At 43.5% G+C, this 17,908-nt stretch overlaps 1 protein-coding gene across 1 annotated transcript in view; it reads left to right on the top strand.

The window, feature by feature from the left end:
• Window positions 1-832: 832 nt before the first annotated feature.
• The window catches only part of HEPHL1 (hephaestin like 1), a 36,566-nt gene continuing 19,490 nt past the window's right edge, over window positions 833-17,908 (top strand). Inside the window, exons 1-8 of the mRNA XM_075140400.1 lie at window positions 833-1,002; window positions 10,307-10,551; window positions 11,321-11,533; window positions 13,340-13,519; window positions 14,524-14,778; window positions 15,817-15,985; window positions 16,669-16,808; window positions 16,978-17,109. Of these exons, the coding sequence (XP_074996501.1) occupies window positions 833-1,002; window positions 10,307-10,551; window positions 11,321-11,533; window positions 13,340-13,519; window positions 14,524-14,778; window positions 15,817-15,985; window positions 16,669-16,808; window positions 16,978-17,109 (1,504 nt within the window). The remainder of the gene's footprint in view (window positions 1,003-10,306; window positions 10,552-11,320; window positions 11,534-13,339; window positions 13,520-14,523; window positions 14,779-15,816; window positions 15,986-16,668; window positions 16,809-16,977; window positions 17,110-17,908) is intronic.

Here is a 17,908-nt window from a genome sequence, read left to right as displayed (position 1 = left end):
ACACACACATAGGTTTACACTTTGCTTTGCCAAGATGGTAATGGAGATGTCCTCTTAGAGGAAGTTAAACTATAAAGGGAAGGACTGATTTTCTAGAGAGCTACATGGGCACATTAGTTACCAAGTTTAAGAAAAGGGTGATCTTTGTGTGCCTCAGTTCTTAGGTGTCCAAATGGAAAGACTTTACAAGGGCTCTGATTTCCAGAAATGTTTGTAAAAAGGGGCCGCATTTTGGGCACTCTAAAACTGAATACATTCAGATCACTTGCCATCTTAATAAATGGGTCAGAAAATCCTAGAAATTGGAGAGGTACTGGAGAATTCTCTCTCTCTCTGATAATGCTGAATTGTAAACTAGTGTTATGCCATTGACAAAACCCAATGAAGGCAGCAAGATGTGAGCTTTAGAAATCTCAGATATGGTAAAGGAGTTAAATTAAAACTGAAAAAAAAGGGTTTTGACAGGGATGGCAAAAAGACCAACAAAAAGCTGCTCCAATACACCATACCACCTAGTCTGGAAAAAGGAGGACAAAAAAGCACCTAAACTTCCAAAAACCACCAACTGGCTCTAGTCTGGACAGGTAAGCGAGCAATTTATGCATTCACCAAAGGATTGGCAAAGGTCCTGCCATGGCAGCAACCTCCTCCCTAGCCCTGCTCTGCATAGTCAGGCTCTCTACCTATCCGAGTCCTACCTGCTGAAAAGGAGGAGCTTTGCTCTGTCCATTCCTTATTTATAACTTGTCGAGAGCTGGGAGGGAGGGGAGAGCTCTCTGTGGTGCACCCTGCTGCTGCCTGCCCGCTGCCAGCCTCACCATCACAACTACAAATGCCTCCCACGCAGCATGGTGGCTGCCTTCGCGCTCTTGGGTTCCTCTGGCTGTTTGCAGTGGTGGAAGCAAAGACCAGAACTTATTACCTAGGGATTGTGGAAGAGAACTGGGACTATGCACCATCTGGGAAAAATCTGATCACAGGACAAAACCTCTTAGAGGACAAGTAAGTCACTGAGGTCTCTGATAAATCGGAGATGTATCGACGACTCCAAAGAAAATTTACTAACGTGGTTAATGTTGCTGTGAATGTCTTAAGATGGCCTTTTTCTTGTTTTTCTTCCAATGATGTTGTCATAGGCAGGATTTCAGCTTCAAGGCAAGAGTAGACTTTGGTTGACTTCTCTTCTATCATGGTTGATTAAGCAAGGTGATAGTTAGTGTGTATTTGAAAGTGGCGTTAAGGACCTGATATTTCTTAAAATAGTGTCAGGTAGTGGGTTCAAAATTCCGTGTGTGTTTCATGGAGATGCAGGTATTTCCGGGACTCGTCCAAAGGCAAATTGCACCTTTGCCATAATCAAGCACAGCTCTTTGCAATGAGAAATAGAAGTCTGTTTAACTGGCAAAAGATTGTAAGTTTTCTCCCTGTGAGACTGTAAAAGTTGGGGGCCTTGGTACGACATTGTAGAATTCAGATGTGTATAGTACCTACGAATGAGAGACAAGTAGACAGTCCATATATCCCTGCAATGTATGCAATATGGAGACCTCCATTTAGGAAATCTATTTAGATAAGTGCTTAAATATACAATGGCGAATGGTCACGCTGAAGTCCCAGTGATCACCCGTGCTGAAACTGGAGTGCGTAGGTAAGCGCTGTGATGAATTGTGCCTCGGCCAGTGGAAAACAGGCGTCTGTTCTCATGCCCACACTGCTGGGGTTGGCTGCGTGTCCCTCCCACACCGGGAGAGCTGGCCTGGACAGTGGATGGGGATGGCACAGACCCTTGGTGTCTCTCTACAGCACGGGCTTCAAACATGCGTGGGAACATTTTTAAGATTTCATTGATATCTTCAACACCCTAGAGATAGTTTGGGGGTCCTTCCTCTGAGTCTAGGCTTGGGTTTGGGGTGGGAGCTGTGAGTGAGTGAGGAGGTCCTGGTGTCCATACCAGGTCTGGAGGCACACTGGGAGCTGGATGCTGTGTGTCCCAGTGAGTTAGAAATGGAAATGTCCCTTCTGGCTTTTCAGGAAATCCCAAGCAATGCCGGACTTTTCTCTAGTGGCCGGTAATTTCAGAATCACTCTCAGCTGAATTTCGTAAAGGAAATTATTTTGCCATAAGCAGGAGGCAAGAAAGAGTTTTATTTTTCAACACAAACTTATGCTTATGCTCTTAACACTGGAGATCCCAGAGAGCATCGAAGTCAATAGGAGTTACCTTTATAGGTAAAATTCAGGGTAATAGTTTGTTCCCAGGCCATGAAAACAGGCTTTGCTGGAAAGGTTATTCTTCGGTTGTGTTAAACACTTGAATTTCTCACTTCCCAATTCTTTTTAGCAGAGGATAACTTCGTCCACTAAACTGGAAGACCTCTCACTAAAAATAGCTCAGCTTTAAGTGAAGGGCAGGTACCTGTAAATCCACCTTATGCCACAGAGAGACTTGGAATCTGTTTGGTAAATTGTACTTTTACGGCTGTCTGCACTTCGTGTTCCCTGAACATCAAGTGGCACATTTACTTTAAAGTCTGTGACATAAATGTGATGCCTTTTACATGGCGTGACAGGGAGGGATGATAGCTTATGTCTTCAGTCATCGCTGTAATGTAATAATTACAGAATGTTAATTCCAAAGGGTTTACTGACAGAGGAAATATAATTTGGATTTTAAGGTAGACTACACATTCAAAGCTGGGGAGCTGTTTGTAGTGAGCTCCCTACATAAAGGCTTCTACTGCAGAATAATAAAGTGATTCCTGCAACTAGTTTACTCCATTTCCAAACTTTATTGAATTGAGCCAGAATAAAGTGCTATATTCTGGAATTGTAGTGTGTCTGCATAAGCATGTGGACTAAATAGTGAACCAGTAATAGCTATTTGACTATTTAGCTCTTTAGGATAACATCTAATGTAAATTTAAAGCAGTATACTAATGGGTTACTTTTTAGCTAATTAATTGGTTCCTATGGATATTATAAAAAATGTAGTTCCATAAACAAAGTTTAAGGATCGGTTCCTAGGTAGAGACAGGAGTGCATTTTGAGCCAGCTGTGTTCTGCAAGCAGCAACGCTTGGGCTCGCTGAGTCTAGCACTTCTCACCTTGTGATGCACCCTCACAGCACCCATCTGATGGGGCACTATCCCAGCTTTATTGATAGGGAAGTGAAGATAAAGAGGTTGCAGACAAGCTGATTATCTTTAAAAGAGTCGGTGCATGTACATAAAGGAATGCTCCCTTTGATTCCAGCTAGCCCACAGAGATACGATCAAAACCACTTATTCTTTAGTACTTAATAAAAATGCTGAATTAGCAAGTGTGTAATGGAAAGTGTTACGTTACCTGGATCAGATAGTGAGATTTAAGAGACGATTTTCAATGTTGCTGTGCCAAAGTCAATAATACCTTCCTCAGCCTTTAGTTTTTAGCAGTAAAGAGGAGAAAGGAGACTTCGGTAGCTGAGGCATGGGGCTGGAAATCAGGCGAGCTGGTTCTGGCACCAGGCATGGCTACGCTGCTCAGTTCCTGCTGTGCTGGTGCTGAGTGAGCTGCCTCCCGCGCCAGGAGCCGTAGAGCTGCATCAGCACCTCCCTGGGTGTGAGCTGAAAAGGCTGCCTCTCGTCAGAGCTGATTAACCCAAACCCAGCCCTGTGTTAACATAACTATTCTGCTTGGATGCTAATTTTTATTATGCCTTGTGTTGCTGCAGTGCTCAAGGGCCAGCCTGCAGCTTGCACAGGGCAAGTATCTTGCTGTGCATCAGTGCTTCTTATGTAAAGAGAGTAATGAGACTGTTTGCCTCTGCCATTTGTCTTGTCTACTTGAAGCCTCGAGCTGTTCTGCTAATTCTCATAATTTGGAGTGTTATGAATGAAACCAAGACATTTCATTCTCGGTTCTCCCTTCGAAAATTAAGCTGACGTTTTCTGAAGCACATAGGACTTTGGAAATCACAGATCCAAATTACGGCCACTGAGTATAGGTGAGCTGGGAAGGTGTTCAGCATCCCCACCCACCTGGTGAAAGAGTTGACATCATTAAACCATGGTGGACTGGACACACAGGGTGCAAGGTGCTGTCAGTGCTGCTGGATGTGCTGCAGATCCCAGTGAGATTTTGTGGGTTAGGGCATGAATATTGCTGCAGGAGGAGGGTGAGCTCAGACATTGCCTGCTCCCTTTAATGGTCACATAGCCAATGACCTTTCAAGAGAAAAATACAACTAGGTGTTGTGGCTTGACATCCATCAGTCTTTCCCTCCCTACTGTGGCTCAGCCCTCAGGATTAGAGTTTGGTTGATAATCCTTTTAAATTAATTTGATACTAGTTTATATGGTGGACACTTAAATCTTGCTCTGCTGGTGGTAGATGTTATTAAGTTTTGCCTGATGTAACAGCTCATCCCTTCTCTTTAGGCCACCAATCCTACATTTATCTGGGCCAAGTCTTGCACCCACCAACACTAACGGGTGTTTTTTGTTACCACAGCATCAAATACAGTTTGTGCAATTTGCCTATGCGGAGATCCCACCCAGATAAATGACAGTGAATCTGTTGTCACAAATGCTAATGGCATTAGTCATCATGCGGCCAAATGACCCAATTGCATCAGTGGAGGTGATCATTGTGGGAAGGGTCAACATCAAAAGGGCATCCAAGGTGAAATCCTGGCTCAAATGAAGCCTGAGAGGAGTTTTGTTATTGACTTCAGGGGAAGCAGAAGTTTATTCTAGGAGAGAAACCATTATAGTCACACTTAACCAGTGACACCTCAGAGCTTCATCTAAGATTTTATGGGTTTGATTGACCTTTTCTGTGGCTCATGTGGGTCAGGAAAGGCCTAAAACATCCTTTGAGGACATTATGTCTCTCTCTTTTGAGGACACACAACTTTGTTGTTTGATGGTCAGGGCACCATCTACAAATGTGAGTTGGCACCACTGGTCCCCCTCCACTGGCCATCCCTCTAGCACAGACATTGCATTGGCCTTAGCACAGGAGTCATGGTTTCGCAGAGAGTTACCCTGAACAGGCCACATGACCCAGGGGTTAAAATGACTGGGGCAGCCTGGAGCCACAGGCACTGTCCTAGCTTACTCCAGCCACAGGAAAAATGGGGAACTCTCAGGAAAAAAACCTGTTATAAACCCAGCCATAGAGTATGTGAAGAGGGTAGAGAGTAAGGAAGGTTTCACCACCATCAGATTTTAGGGAACAAACCCATAAAGATAGTTGTTTAAATGGTTGTCAATGTAAAATCTATGGGACTTTAGTGGAACAATGGTAATAAAAGAAAGTTTGCACTTGCCTATAGTTGCACCCAGAAGCGTACAGTGGCTATTGGGCATGTTAACCGCAGGAGAAAATTTGGGACTCCACATCTGGTAGTTATCTGAAGTGCTGATTTTTCAGTGGTGATTACAGTGGCAAAGTCAGCAGGCTTTGAAATGGTATCAGCGAGGCGTCTGTCTCCAGTCTACTGAGGAGCTGTTTGTTTGGCCATGCACAACGTGTAGCTCTTTCCATTTCTTACTGCACACTGTAACACAGTACTCATGTAAGCACCTCTTGAAAAAAATAACCTCTGTTAGGCTGTAGTTCTGTTGCTTAAGATCAAAGATAACATAAACACAGTTAAAATGTTGGCAAAATACTTTTTCTGTGTGATAAAAGAAATAGGTGTAGAAATTACACTTAAGTCATGGTCCTACCCTAACTCATGGTCCTACCCTGAGATGGCAGATTATCTGCATGTCTAGTCTTGATTTGAAGTAGAATCTACATGACACTCTTGTTTTACTATTTCTCTCATTTGGAAGAGTCGTAGTGCTCATCATTGCAGGGAGATGGATGTCTGTGATTACATTAATACTTACTTTAAGGAATAAGAGTTAATTCCCTATTAATAACTCCCTGTCCCACTCATGTGCATTGCCAACTTTTCCTGGAGCTTAAGAACTGCTGAGAGTGGTCAACTGGCAAAATTAAATCAGGCACAGAAATAAAGGCAGGATTTGCATGGTTTTCTTAGTCTGCCCTGACTCAGAAGCCTGCTTACCTCTATATGTAACCTCAAGACTGGCCTGACTGGAGGCGATAAGGAGGGAATTTTGGAAGCTTGCATGGGTACAGCTCCAGAGGATGGAGTATTCCCCTCTCCTATAAGAAGTGGGACTGGCTGATGATCACGACTTTCTGCACATGCAGTGCATACTGACAACTGAGTTGGAGGGAGATAGTCAAGATTTAGAAGAGCAGCTCTTACATCTGCACAAGACCAAAAAGATGGAAGAGGTTCAGGCAGCAATATCACAAAGCCACCAGGAGGATGAAGCAGTTTGAAGTGAGCAGGGGAGCATGAAGAAGCAGGGAGAAGGTTTGTCTTCTTGTGACAAGAGAGGAATGACAGATAGGACCATTTTGGCAGGGGGTGCCCAGTAGAATAGGCACATTGTGACCACTGGAATAAAGAGGCAAAGGCAGATTCAGAGAATTGGATGTGTTTAACCATTACAGCATTTGGAGAAGCCACTGCTGCAATAACATATTGGAAAGTCAGTGGATGGGAAAGAATGAAACAGGAGATGCAGTTGAAGGGGATGTTTAACTCAGTGACTGAAAATATGAAGTGTTTCCCAAGGAAGCAGACGCCATCAAAAGAAGACAGGGAATGGTGTTTGACTTATCAAAGACAGGAGATGAAAGGTCAGCAGGACACTATCCTGAAGCTGAGAAAATCTCTGAGGGACTCTGGAGATGGGTGGTAAGGAACTGCGGGGTGGGAGATGCTCTGGTACGAATGGCACTGGCAGCAGAGACTTCATGGAGCCCTAAGAAGCAGCTCTCACTAAAAGAAAGAAGAGGGACAGGACCTCTGTGTCCCACTGATGGAGCAGCAGGGGCTGCGGACTGAGCCTGTGCCAGCTCCCTCTGACACATCCACTGGCTGCACTGTGGCACTGGGTGGAGGTACCAGCCCCACAGTGTGGCCACATGCCCATGATCCAGGCATCTGGGTGTGCAGAGGAGAAGTCACTCACACCCATGCATCCTTTCTACCAGCTTCCTATGGCTGATACCATTAGCTCCAGTGTGGATAGTCTTTCTGCAAAGGACTTTAAGCACTGTAATGTGCAGCACAGCAACACTTGTAAAGAGGCACCAAGCTACCAGCTATTTGCAAGGCTGAGGTGGGAACCCAAAAGTCCCCCTGGATGAAATGGGGCAGTCTGGACACCTAGAGTGGGACTCTAAACAACCAGTGTGCTCTGTTTTCGGGTACTGAGGGCAACCAAAAGGACGTGCTGAAAATATATGTCTCTGTATAGGTAGAAGAACTGGGCTCTCCCCCTCCCAGACAGAAGGAGAAGTGAGGCTGAAGTGTCTGCACCCCAGGAAATTCCCAAGCACCAGGGCATTTTGGGTAGGAAACTCTTCTGCCCTTTGGAAAGCGTGGATCTAGAAGGAAAGGAAGCTATGAAAGAGCCTGAGTCTGTAACGCAACAGCAAGGGCATCAGTGGCATGTAGGATTTGTCTCCCAGAGCTGATTGCTTGTTTTCTTTTGGACAATGATTAAATAAAACCCCTAATTAACCAAGGGCCAAGAGGCCAGGTTGCTCCTTTCGTGCGGTGATCTCTTTCTGGCTCCATGACTCTTGCATTGCTTGATGTCCTGCATAGAAGAGCATCACCTAAATTGTGACTGGCTGCAGCTGATACCCATTGCACTGCCAGTGGGCTCTGCAGCTCTGAACGGGTGGAGGATTTGAATGGGCCTCCTTTCACTAAGCACTAAAAAGACTTTTTTTCTGACTTCTAGATGGCTGTAAGTAGGAGACAGGCACAGATCTAGCCAACAGAGGTGCTACAGCATGGCTTTAGGCACTGAGGAAGTCTCTGGTGCCTAAACCTACAGGGTTTTCTCAGGGTGATTTCTTGAACCTCAATACCTAACTGGATTTTGGGATCCCTGATCTATGCATTTAAAGGAGTTAGGCTCATGTCAAGCATTTGACAAAGCCTGATCAAAAAGTGCGTTTTTCTGGGGTACAGTTCTCCTTCTTCAGGAGAGGCAGTGTATCCCAGGGGTGTGAAGTTATGGGACAGTGTGCAATGTTGTCTGGCCAGAAAGCCAGGGGCACTGTCTTCATGGGGAAAGCACAGTGCCACTGCAGCAACTCATTTAAAATATTTGGTGGCTGATGGAAATGGAAAAAATTGAAAAAACGGAAAAAATTCTGCTGAAAAATATCTCCTGAAAAAAAGTACTTTCTGAAAAAACATCTATTTGATTTTTTTCTGGAGAAAATTTGTTATAAACCATTTTAAAAATTAATTTATAATTCGAATTAGGGCATAGCCACATGAATACATGGCCATGAGGTAAGGAAGCACGTGCATTTACACTGCACTACTGCTGACCTACTACTCTGTGGTAAGGGCTCTTGTAGCACCTCTTCCCACCAGGCAGTGGAAGGTATTTTCTCCTCGGTGAGCATGGTATGACTTGCCAGTTCTTGCAGTGCACACAGGCAGTTACCACAGACCTGCTAATTGACTGAAAATCCAGACTTCTTGGCAACTCGTTCCTTAACCACGCTTTTGGGGTGTATTTATCTGACATATATTATCCTGTGAAGAAGCAGCCTAAGAAACTTCTGTCCCTTCCCCTCCATCCTAGCCAACAGTTTCTGCCACAGCAGTATCACTGGAACATTTTCATTTGTGCCAAAATAGCTCTTGGCTTATTATAAAGCACATTTTTCAAATGGAAAAGCATTCTTTTTAGAGGCTTTTGTATGTGGATCACTTCAGGGATTTGGTTTAGACAGTGGCCACGGAGATGTAATAACCACAGATGTGGGATGTTGTGAGTTATGGTGTCAAACAGAGATGGCTTGAAAAGGGCGAATAGTGGATCTTATGGTGAAGAAATTATAGCAAATCATACCTTTCAACTCATGTGACATCCACCACTTAGGTTGCTGGCACTGCACAAAAGCACCTAAACAAAATGGGTTCAAGCAGGTGAACTGGCCAGTCACAAAAACTCACTATAAATATGAAATTGCTATATTTCTGCCAGTGATGCTTCAGGAAAATTTAGCTCAGCTTTTTTATGAGTTTGTTAGGAAACGTGAAAGTTCAAATAATGCTCAGGGATTGCAAAAACTCATGGAGCAGTCAACTATGGTGAAATTGGTCATACAGTCCACTGCTGGTTGTGTAGCAAAGGGGTTAACTCCTACCCTCTTTGTGTGGGATATTTAGGGATGAAAAATGTGTATCATATTTGTCAGCTGTAACCTGGACAGAAGTAAAAAAAGGTTTTATATCATAACAGATGGGATGAACATGGGTTGCCACTATGTTATAGTTAAAAGAGCAAAAGTAATTCACAGTTGTGTAAGAAATATTGACTGGGAGCACCTCTGGCTTTAGCTGGAATATTACTTGCCTATTGTGTGGAGTTCTTGTGTTAGACTTCAAAAGAGAGAGAGAAATAGTGGAAGGTTTTCAGAAAAGAGCTTTGGGAAAGATCTGTGGCATAAAGAATGTCAGTGTACTTGGTTTGTCCAGAAGAAGGGTAGGAGGCAATTTAGTCAATTAATTAAAGCTTATGCAAGTGCCTGCATAGAAAAGCAGCTCTTGATGGTATGTGGCTTCTTTGATCTGAGAGAGGGCTTGATGGGAACCAGTGGTTGGAGTGTGGAGCTAGGTGATATTAGACTACAAATGCAATTAAGGATTCGAAGGGAGCAGGTATTTAATAGCTATAATATGTCAACCACTGACCATACGGTTGGTTCACCATCACTTGAAGTTGCTATAAACATAGACTCTGGAATGTAGAAATGATGCATTTCATGCAAAAAATATTTCATGCTACTCTTCTGGGGTGTCAAACTAGTTGATTAGAATTGCTCTTATTGGCTTTTGAAAAAACTTGATTTGGTTTTCTTTTCCTTCTGAACAGTCATGCTTTCAGATGTGAGGTTTCAAATCTTGAAAAGAGGGAGAAGCTGCTAAAACTGTACAGAAAGGCCTGAGCGGCTGGTCTTCAAGTGAAGACTTGTAGTAACCGTGCTAAAGACCAGACCTGCAAGTAGGATGACTGTTACTGTACAGAAAGGGGCTTGGACCCTGCTAGCGCTTGCTGTCCAGGTTTACTCCTCAGCTTTTATTCTACCAGCTATTTGATATGTCCAGGGAACTATTTATCTGCGCTGCAAGCACCAGTTACTTGATCAACTCTTAAAGGAGTTTTTTTGTCTCTAAATTATTTTCCCTTCCCAACGCTAGGTTTGCAAGTGTGTATGCGACAAGAGGAGCCAACCGGATAGGACGTGTGTACAAAAAGGCTATTTTTAGGCAATTCACAGATGACACTTACTCCCAGGAGATCCCCAAAGCAGCCTGGCTGGGGTTTCTCGGGCCAGTGCTGAAGGCAGAAGAAGAGGATGTCTTTATCGTCCACCTAAAAAACTTTGCTTCCCGCCCATACTCTGTGCATCCGCACGGGGTCTTCTATGACAAGGACTCTGAAGGTAAAAGCTGGTTTGCCTTTTCCTCTCCTTTTCCCCTGAGTAGCTAATATCATGGCTAAAAGTTTGTCCAAGTATTTATTGTTCTGGCCATTGACATCAGAGAACTTTAGATCACCTTCTCATAAACTCATCAGTAATTGCAGCTGATGACTAAAAACAGGTACAGCCTCACCTCTTAAAACTTTTTGCCACAAACCTTCGACGCCTGGGATAAATCCAGTACTGAAACAGGTTAGGTAGGTCTTTTTTCCTGAATTATTTTCGTGAATTAGAAGTCACCAAAGCATCTTCCCTCCTTCCTTCTACTTCTAGCATGTTTGAATGGATGGAGTTCTTGTAAGTAAATGTTTTCCTCTCCATAGGGCTCTAATAGGCATGATTTAATTTTCAGAATCCCAAACCTATGCACGTGTATTTTGGTTAGAGGACTGTATGGATTTGCCTACATTCATTACTTTCATCAGTTTTCTGTGAGAAGGTACGCAATGTTAGCTGACAAAATGTGTAGATGACTGATGAGAGTAAAGAGCCAAGGAAAAATTAGAGTCTGTTAATGAATTTTTAAAGCTTTGTCTACTGATAAATAACGGATTTTAACTCTCAATATTTTTTGATGGTTTTACCAGAACTTCTGAGTTTTTTCACAATTTCTCAGTGTTTGTGAGTGCTGTTATTATTTTATAAATCTGTAATAAAATAAAAGAAAGTACACATTTATTTAAGAAAACAGTTAAGTGTGCAGGCCAAAAACTTCCTTTTTCCTGTTTAGGAGCACTTTACCCTGATGGAACCGGCGGTAAAAGCAAAGAGGACGACTTTGTTGTTCCCGGTGGAAATTACACATACACATGGCCAGTAAGGAAAGATTATTCCCCAACTTTGGCAGACTCAAACTGCTTGACTTGGATTTACCATTCTCACATTGACACACCAAGAGATATTGCATCTGGTTTAATTGGGCCACTGCTGGTTTGTAAAAAAGGTACTGAGCTAGAAACACCGATAAAGCAAACCCCTCTGCCAAGCTTGGCATCTTAACAGTCATTTTTGCTTACAGGTATAAACATGATGGTCTAGAGTCTATCCCTACATAGCCCATAAAAAGGGGCAAGGAATAGCTGGGCCATTCCAGGAGCATCCCAGGGTAGGTATTGTAGCTCTGGGACAACCCTCTTCCTGCTCCCCTTTGGCTTCACAAGAGATTTGCCTCGGCTGGTGGAGGGACTGCAGCATGCTCTGTGGCCAGCCAGTCATGGCCGAGACCAAAAATAAATGTTCCCAAACTGGGATCATTTCAGGACAAGCAAAGGACTCATTGCCCAGGAAATGAAATTAGGGCTGGGCGGGTGACTTCGGCATTGGCATTTACATATTTGAAACCCCAATGTTCTTTGTCATTTTTTTCCCCATACAGATTATATATTTATTTTTGCTCACAAGTTGTATATCACAACCATTAGGGGATGTGCACTGAACAGATGAGGTGACAGCCTGTACTGTGTGCTGTACCAGCCTGCTAATTTTGTGCTGGAGCCATGAGGGACCACATACCAGCCCTCTCTCCTCTATCAGCTGAGCCGTTGCCCCCTTTCCCCCTGAGCATGTGTAACCCTGCCATCTCTTTCCAGTAACTCCCAAAGTACAAAATCAGCCCTGATTTTATATAGAGAACATATAAGTGAAACAGGTTTTATATATGAAGAAGAGAAACACTTCAACGTGGAAAGGACAGGCCTGGTCTCCAGCTTAACTCACACAATTAAAATGTCTCAGACTTTTTTTCTCCTGGAGAGCCTTTGAAATCTGCAGAACTGCCTGAATATGTGAAACTGAGCCAATAACTATGTGATAATACATGAAGCTAGGAGATAGCACAATCAAAACAATCCTAGCCTGAAAGGCCAGGTTATCTGCGTGTTTGGTCTTGAATTCATCAAGGTGGATATCTGCATGATGTTACTGCTGTAGTCCTCTGTCCAACAGTGGTGGGTGGCTCCTTACAGGACAGACAGCAAGGCTCTGGGGCTCTCTCCCATAGGAGGCAGGGAAAGCAAAGGTTTTCCTGGGTTCAGAGGTAGACTGGACAATTAGGTGAAGTCTAAACGTGCCAATGGTTAATAATAGACTACTCGGTACCACCACTCCTATATTCTCAGGTTGTTCCCCAAGTGGTCACTCAGGTAATGATACTGAACTTAGCCTGAATAGATTACATTCATCCTGCCTTCAGCCTTTTTAAATTTAAGTATCTAGTCCTAGATAATTGTCGAAGCTTCCTTGTTAGTTCGTGGAGAGTGAGGCACATTTAGACAGCCATTCTGAGGGCATGGCTCACCAGTCGCTTCAATGCAACAGAACTGCCTCTCCTTAATTCCTGGTCAAAAAAAAAGGCACTGGTTTCTGGCTGGATCAGGCCCATGACCTGGCTCACTGGCACACAGATGCTAACACTGACTAAAGGGACGGGGTGAGTGCAGTGGGCCAAAGATGGGGAAAATGGGACTACAGATATTGGCAAGTACTTGTGCTTATGTCAAATCAAAGAGATCCTGAAATGTCAGCTTGACTTAGATGAGATGAACTGCCTTTTGGAGGCACTCGTCTGTTCAAAGGCTGTTCGAGGGGGGACAAGATGTCTTAGAAAAGCAAAGTTAGGTGAGATTCATCCTGCCCTATAGATCACGGGCAGAGCACTGTATTTCCTCGAGTGCTCCAAAATTATTGTCGCTTTTAAATTCAATCCCCTCCAAGGCTTTTTTTATCACTTTCCTTTTCGTTTGCAATTTAGGAACTGCAGATGAGACCTCAATAGAAGGGACTGGTGCTGCTAACGCTTTTGCCCTGATGTTTAGCATTGTAGATGAAAACTTCAGCTGGTACCTCGATGAGAATATAAACACCTTCTGCTTAGAACCAGCCACAGTTGACAAAGAGGATGAAGCTTTCCGGACCAGCAACCGAATGCATGGTGAGCAGGACTCTTAAGCAAATGGTGACCTACAGCAGTGACCAGGCTTTTTTAATTTCAGTAGGACTTTCTGTCCCTTGTGATGTCTCTCCTTTATCTGTGTCAGCAAGGAATGGGTCAGGATGTTGAAGTACTATGTTGATAAAAAGCCTCTCCCTAAATACCACACAACACACTGGTTTGCAGAAAGGAGATTTGGCTTTCATGCCCAGCTCTGCCACTTCTTCAGCATTTTATCTTAGGCAACAGATTTAAGCCATTCGGTGACTGTTTGACCAGCTGTGAAAAGAGAAAAGCAAGCTGCAGAGCACTTTGAGTGTATTGGAAGAGTCCAGCATTTCTCAAAGGGCCTTGTAGATGGTGGGCTGGCTGGTACAACCATTCCTGCCCTTCAAAGATCCATTGGCCAATAGTACTTTGTGCCATTTGGAGATCTGGTGTAAGAAGTTAAATCCAGATATTTCTCTGTATTTTGGTTGTTCCATGGAGCCTAGGAGCTAAAATATTTTACAAAATATGAGTCTCATTCTCCTAGTGTCCTGATACATTGTCAGGTGTGGCAGCTGAGGAAGAGAGAGCTGACTAGACTGATTTGACTGATATCATAATTTTCAATTCTAAATTGCTTAAGTCTGGTGTATAATGGTATATCTATGACTCAGAATAAGAGGAAATAGATTTTAGACATGCTAAATAGCTGCAGAACAAGTTAACTTCATTATCAAGCCTTTCTGGTGATGACTTGGCCTTTGCAACATCTTGATATCACCCAGAAAGTTTTTCACAGACCCAACCAGAGAATTTGGGCCATTTGATCATCCAGAGCTGTAAGCTGTATGTTCAAGATGTTGCTCTTCATCAAGGAGCCTGTGAGGGTCTTATTCAGTGTGGACATTCAGACAGTTTATTTTCTGGGCCAGGAAAAGATCATCCTTAGAAATGAGGTCAGAGGCACTTGGCACTTCTCTTTCACCTCTCATAAAGTCTCATACTTTTGTTTTTAGCTATTAACGGTTATATTTACGGCAATCTCCCCGGCTTGGAGATGTGTGCTGACACTTCCATGTCCTGGCACTTGTTTGGCATGGGAAGCGAGATAGATATCCACGCTGCGTATTTCTACGGCCACACATTCACTAACAGAGACCAGAGGGCAGATGTCGTCGGTCTGTTCCCAGCAACGTTCATCACAGCAGAGATGACCCCCGGGAGCCCCGGGAGGTGGCTGATAACGTGCCAGGTTAATGAGCACTTACGAGGTACGCTGCTATAGATCTCCCTGATCCTTTCAGAAGTTCTAGCCTCTATTATGCTTGGAAAAGAAAACAGAGATGTTTCCAGGGGAAGCAGGATTTGACACTTTTTTTGCGACTAACTGAACACTTTGGAAGTATTTCACCAGATAAACGTAATGAATATGAGTTTAGTCACCAGTGGAAATTATACATGTTGGGCCAAATCTTCAGCTAGTATGAATGAGTTAGCTGTGTAATTCATATGAGGAAGGCTTGCTAGACCCAGCGCTGACACCACGCTTTCTATGTAAACCGGAGATTTTGATGAGCAATGAGAGGAGCCTTCATCATCACTTTTTGTTGTAGATAAGTACTTACACATAAAGGGAAATCATGCCAGCTGAACACTTCATAGCTTTTTCCTTTACAGAAATCAGACAAAAATTGGCAGTGTTTTCAGAAACGTTTATGTGAAAGAATTTGATGGTGATGTTGCGATATTTGTGTGGTGCGAGAGCCCGAAAGCACGTATCATCAACTAGGTCTCATGATAGCAGGCAATGTATAATTATCATATCAGAGACGAGTTGGGAGAATTTTTACTTTTAAGAACTTGCACATTGATTTCAGCCGGATTTTCATCAGACAAAACAGACTTGATTCTGGCAAGCAACAAATATCTTCAGTGTGGTAATAACCAGCCTCTATTTCAATGAAAGTCAAGGGGAGGTGATGCCATTTTGCACAATTCAGGAGGCACTCTGGCCCCCAAAATCATTCTACCATCCCTACCCAGATTCAGGGATTGAGTAAATAAGCCCACTGAAGAGTGTCATTGATGTCAGTGGGTTTCATCTGTGGCATAAAGTACCACGTTGCAAGAGAAGGGTGCTAGCATCTGGTCCAGCATAGGCAGAGGAAGTCTTTAAAAATAGAAATTTACCCTAGTAATTGTTTCCAGTCCATGTAGCTCCTAGAGACTTTTGAATGTGCATTTGTATCCATGAGATTGCTGACTATGCAGCTGGCCAAGGACTGTCTCCAGACTCTTTCTCCTCCCAGGTGGCATGGAGGCACTATATGATGTTCAGATCTGCCAAAAAAACCTGTCTCGGCCTTCACCACTCAGTCACAAGAGAAGATATTATATCGCAGCCGAAGAAGTGCTCTGGAATTATGGACCTGACGGTTACGATAAATTCACTGGGCAGGGTTTAAACGCCACTGGCAGGTAAGCTTTCTTGTCCTCTTCTGTTGTGCTTTAATTTCAGGAGTCTGGGTGAGACTTCCCCAGTGATTCACCAGGGCTAGGTCCTGCACTGTTATTAATTTTAATTGAAAGGGGCAGGGAGCAATGGATTTAAACAACCTTGTTGGGAAGTTAGATTCGTAACTGCAATGCTTGGAGTTGCCTTCTGGAAGCACTTATCTTGCTCCATTAAGTCCATGGAGAAAGTGAGCCCTGGTGAGACTCCTCAGGCAGCTTTCACACGTACAATCAGTGTTTCTCAGAGGTGCCATAATGGTAGTTTTTTTCCCCCTGTTATTACTGATGAAGATGAATTGTATTATAGTATCTCCCAGAAAGCTAATGAGGATTAGAGACACATTGTGCACAGCTAATGGCACAGGTCTTGCCCTAAGGTAGTTAGAGGTAAGTTGACAGAGATGTCTCCCTAAGTAAATTGGGGTTAAACACATGAAAGTCTAATGCACTATGAATGCCCATTTGCTAACTAATTTATAACTGTAATTCAGACCAGTAATTTCTCCCTTTGTCTGCTAGAAATGTGTATGCAAACTAGTAACTTGGGACATCATTTCTCCTGTATCTGGAGTAATAACTTTATCCAAAATGAAGGTTCCTGCCTGAACCTCCAATTATTTAACCAGTGTGATTTGTTAACTCCACAGCGAATCTGCAATATATTTCACACAAGGGACTGACAGAATAGGAGGGCAATACTGGAAAGTTCGCTATGTGGAATATACCGACGCAACGTTCAGTAAGAAGAAGATTTGGTCAGAGGACATGAAGCACCTGGGAATACTTGGTACAGTGAATATTTTCCCCTCCTGTCATTACATCGGTTTTGAATGCAGATCCACTTGGATCCAGAGGGGAATTTTGTGCATGCAGCTGCTAGCCAGCCCTCTCTTGTTTAGATGGAAATATGATACAGGGTAGTTCTTCTAATACCTTCCTCACTCCCTTTTTTTAAGGCCCCGTTATAAAAGCTGAAGTGGGAGATACAGTGCTAGTTACTTTTGCCAACAAAGCCAAAAGAAGCTATAGCATTATGGCCCATGGCGTAAGCTTCAGCAAGCTGTCGGAAGGTGCTCCCTACTTAGATGGTAAGTTTTGACCATACTGCTGTATTGTCACATCCAGAATGCCTGAGTCTAAAGATCTTCTGTTGCTCTGCAGGTTTGCCCTTTTTGTGGCTGCTAAGGCACAGAAGGGATGATTTGATTAGTTTGTATCTACCCTACAGGTCACAATCCATGGGACTATCCAGTCTGCCAATGTGCTGGTTCTTTCCCTTGGACATGTGCCAGACAAAGTGTCTAAAACTAGCTGAGGTCCATGTTGAGCAAAAGTCACAAGCACAATCCAATTTATATTAGTTCTAATCTAATATCGCTCCACTGCAGTCAGTGGATCTCTTCTGGACATGCTCCAGAATTATGAAGCTTAGGATCTGGCATGATGCCCCTGCTGAGTCCTTGGATATAGCTATCCACATGGTCTGGGTTGCTTCACTCCTGATTCTCTAATCCAGGTCAGGCATTGCCCTTGCTTCACTGTCAGGATAGTCAGTGTCAGAGGCAGCTTTTATCTGATTGACCTGGAATGTGAAGCAGCGATAATCCTTATTAATCCTCATAAATATGTAAACGCTGAAACGGAGCATTTACCAAAGGCTTCCTCCCCTTTTGTGCAAGGACAGGAATTTTATCACCTAAGTATAACCGTTAAATGTTAAAGGTCCTATTTAGTTGGTAGACACTTTTTTCAGTCAGTGACAAGAAACAAACCCTTCACAGGGTGAGAAGTCCCATTTACTTTGAACACTTATTTTAGGAGGCCCCTCTGGAGATGTGTTTCTGTCTCCATCAACTACAGAAGAAGCCTAGAGTTTGGGTTAGGGAC

This window comes from Calonectris borealis, chromosome 1, assembly GCF_964195595.1.
Source record: "Calonectris borealis chromosome 1, bCalBor7.hap1.2, whole genome shotgun sequence".
Classification (NCBI taxonomy): domain Eukaryota; kingdom Metazoa; phylum Chordata; class Aves; order Procellariiformes; family Procellariidae; genus Calonectris; species Calonectris borealis.
This window is presented reverse-complemented; position numbering and strand designations above follow the sequence as displayed.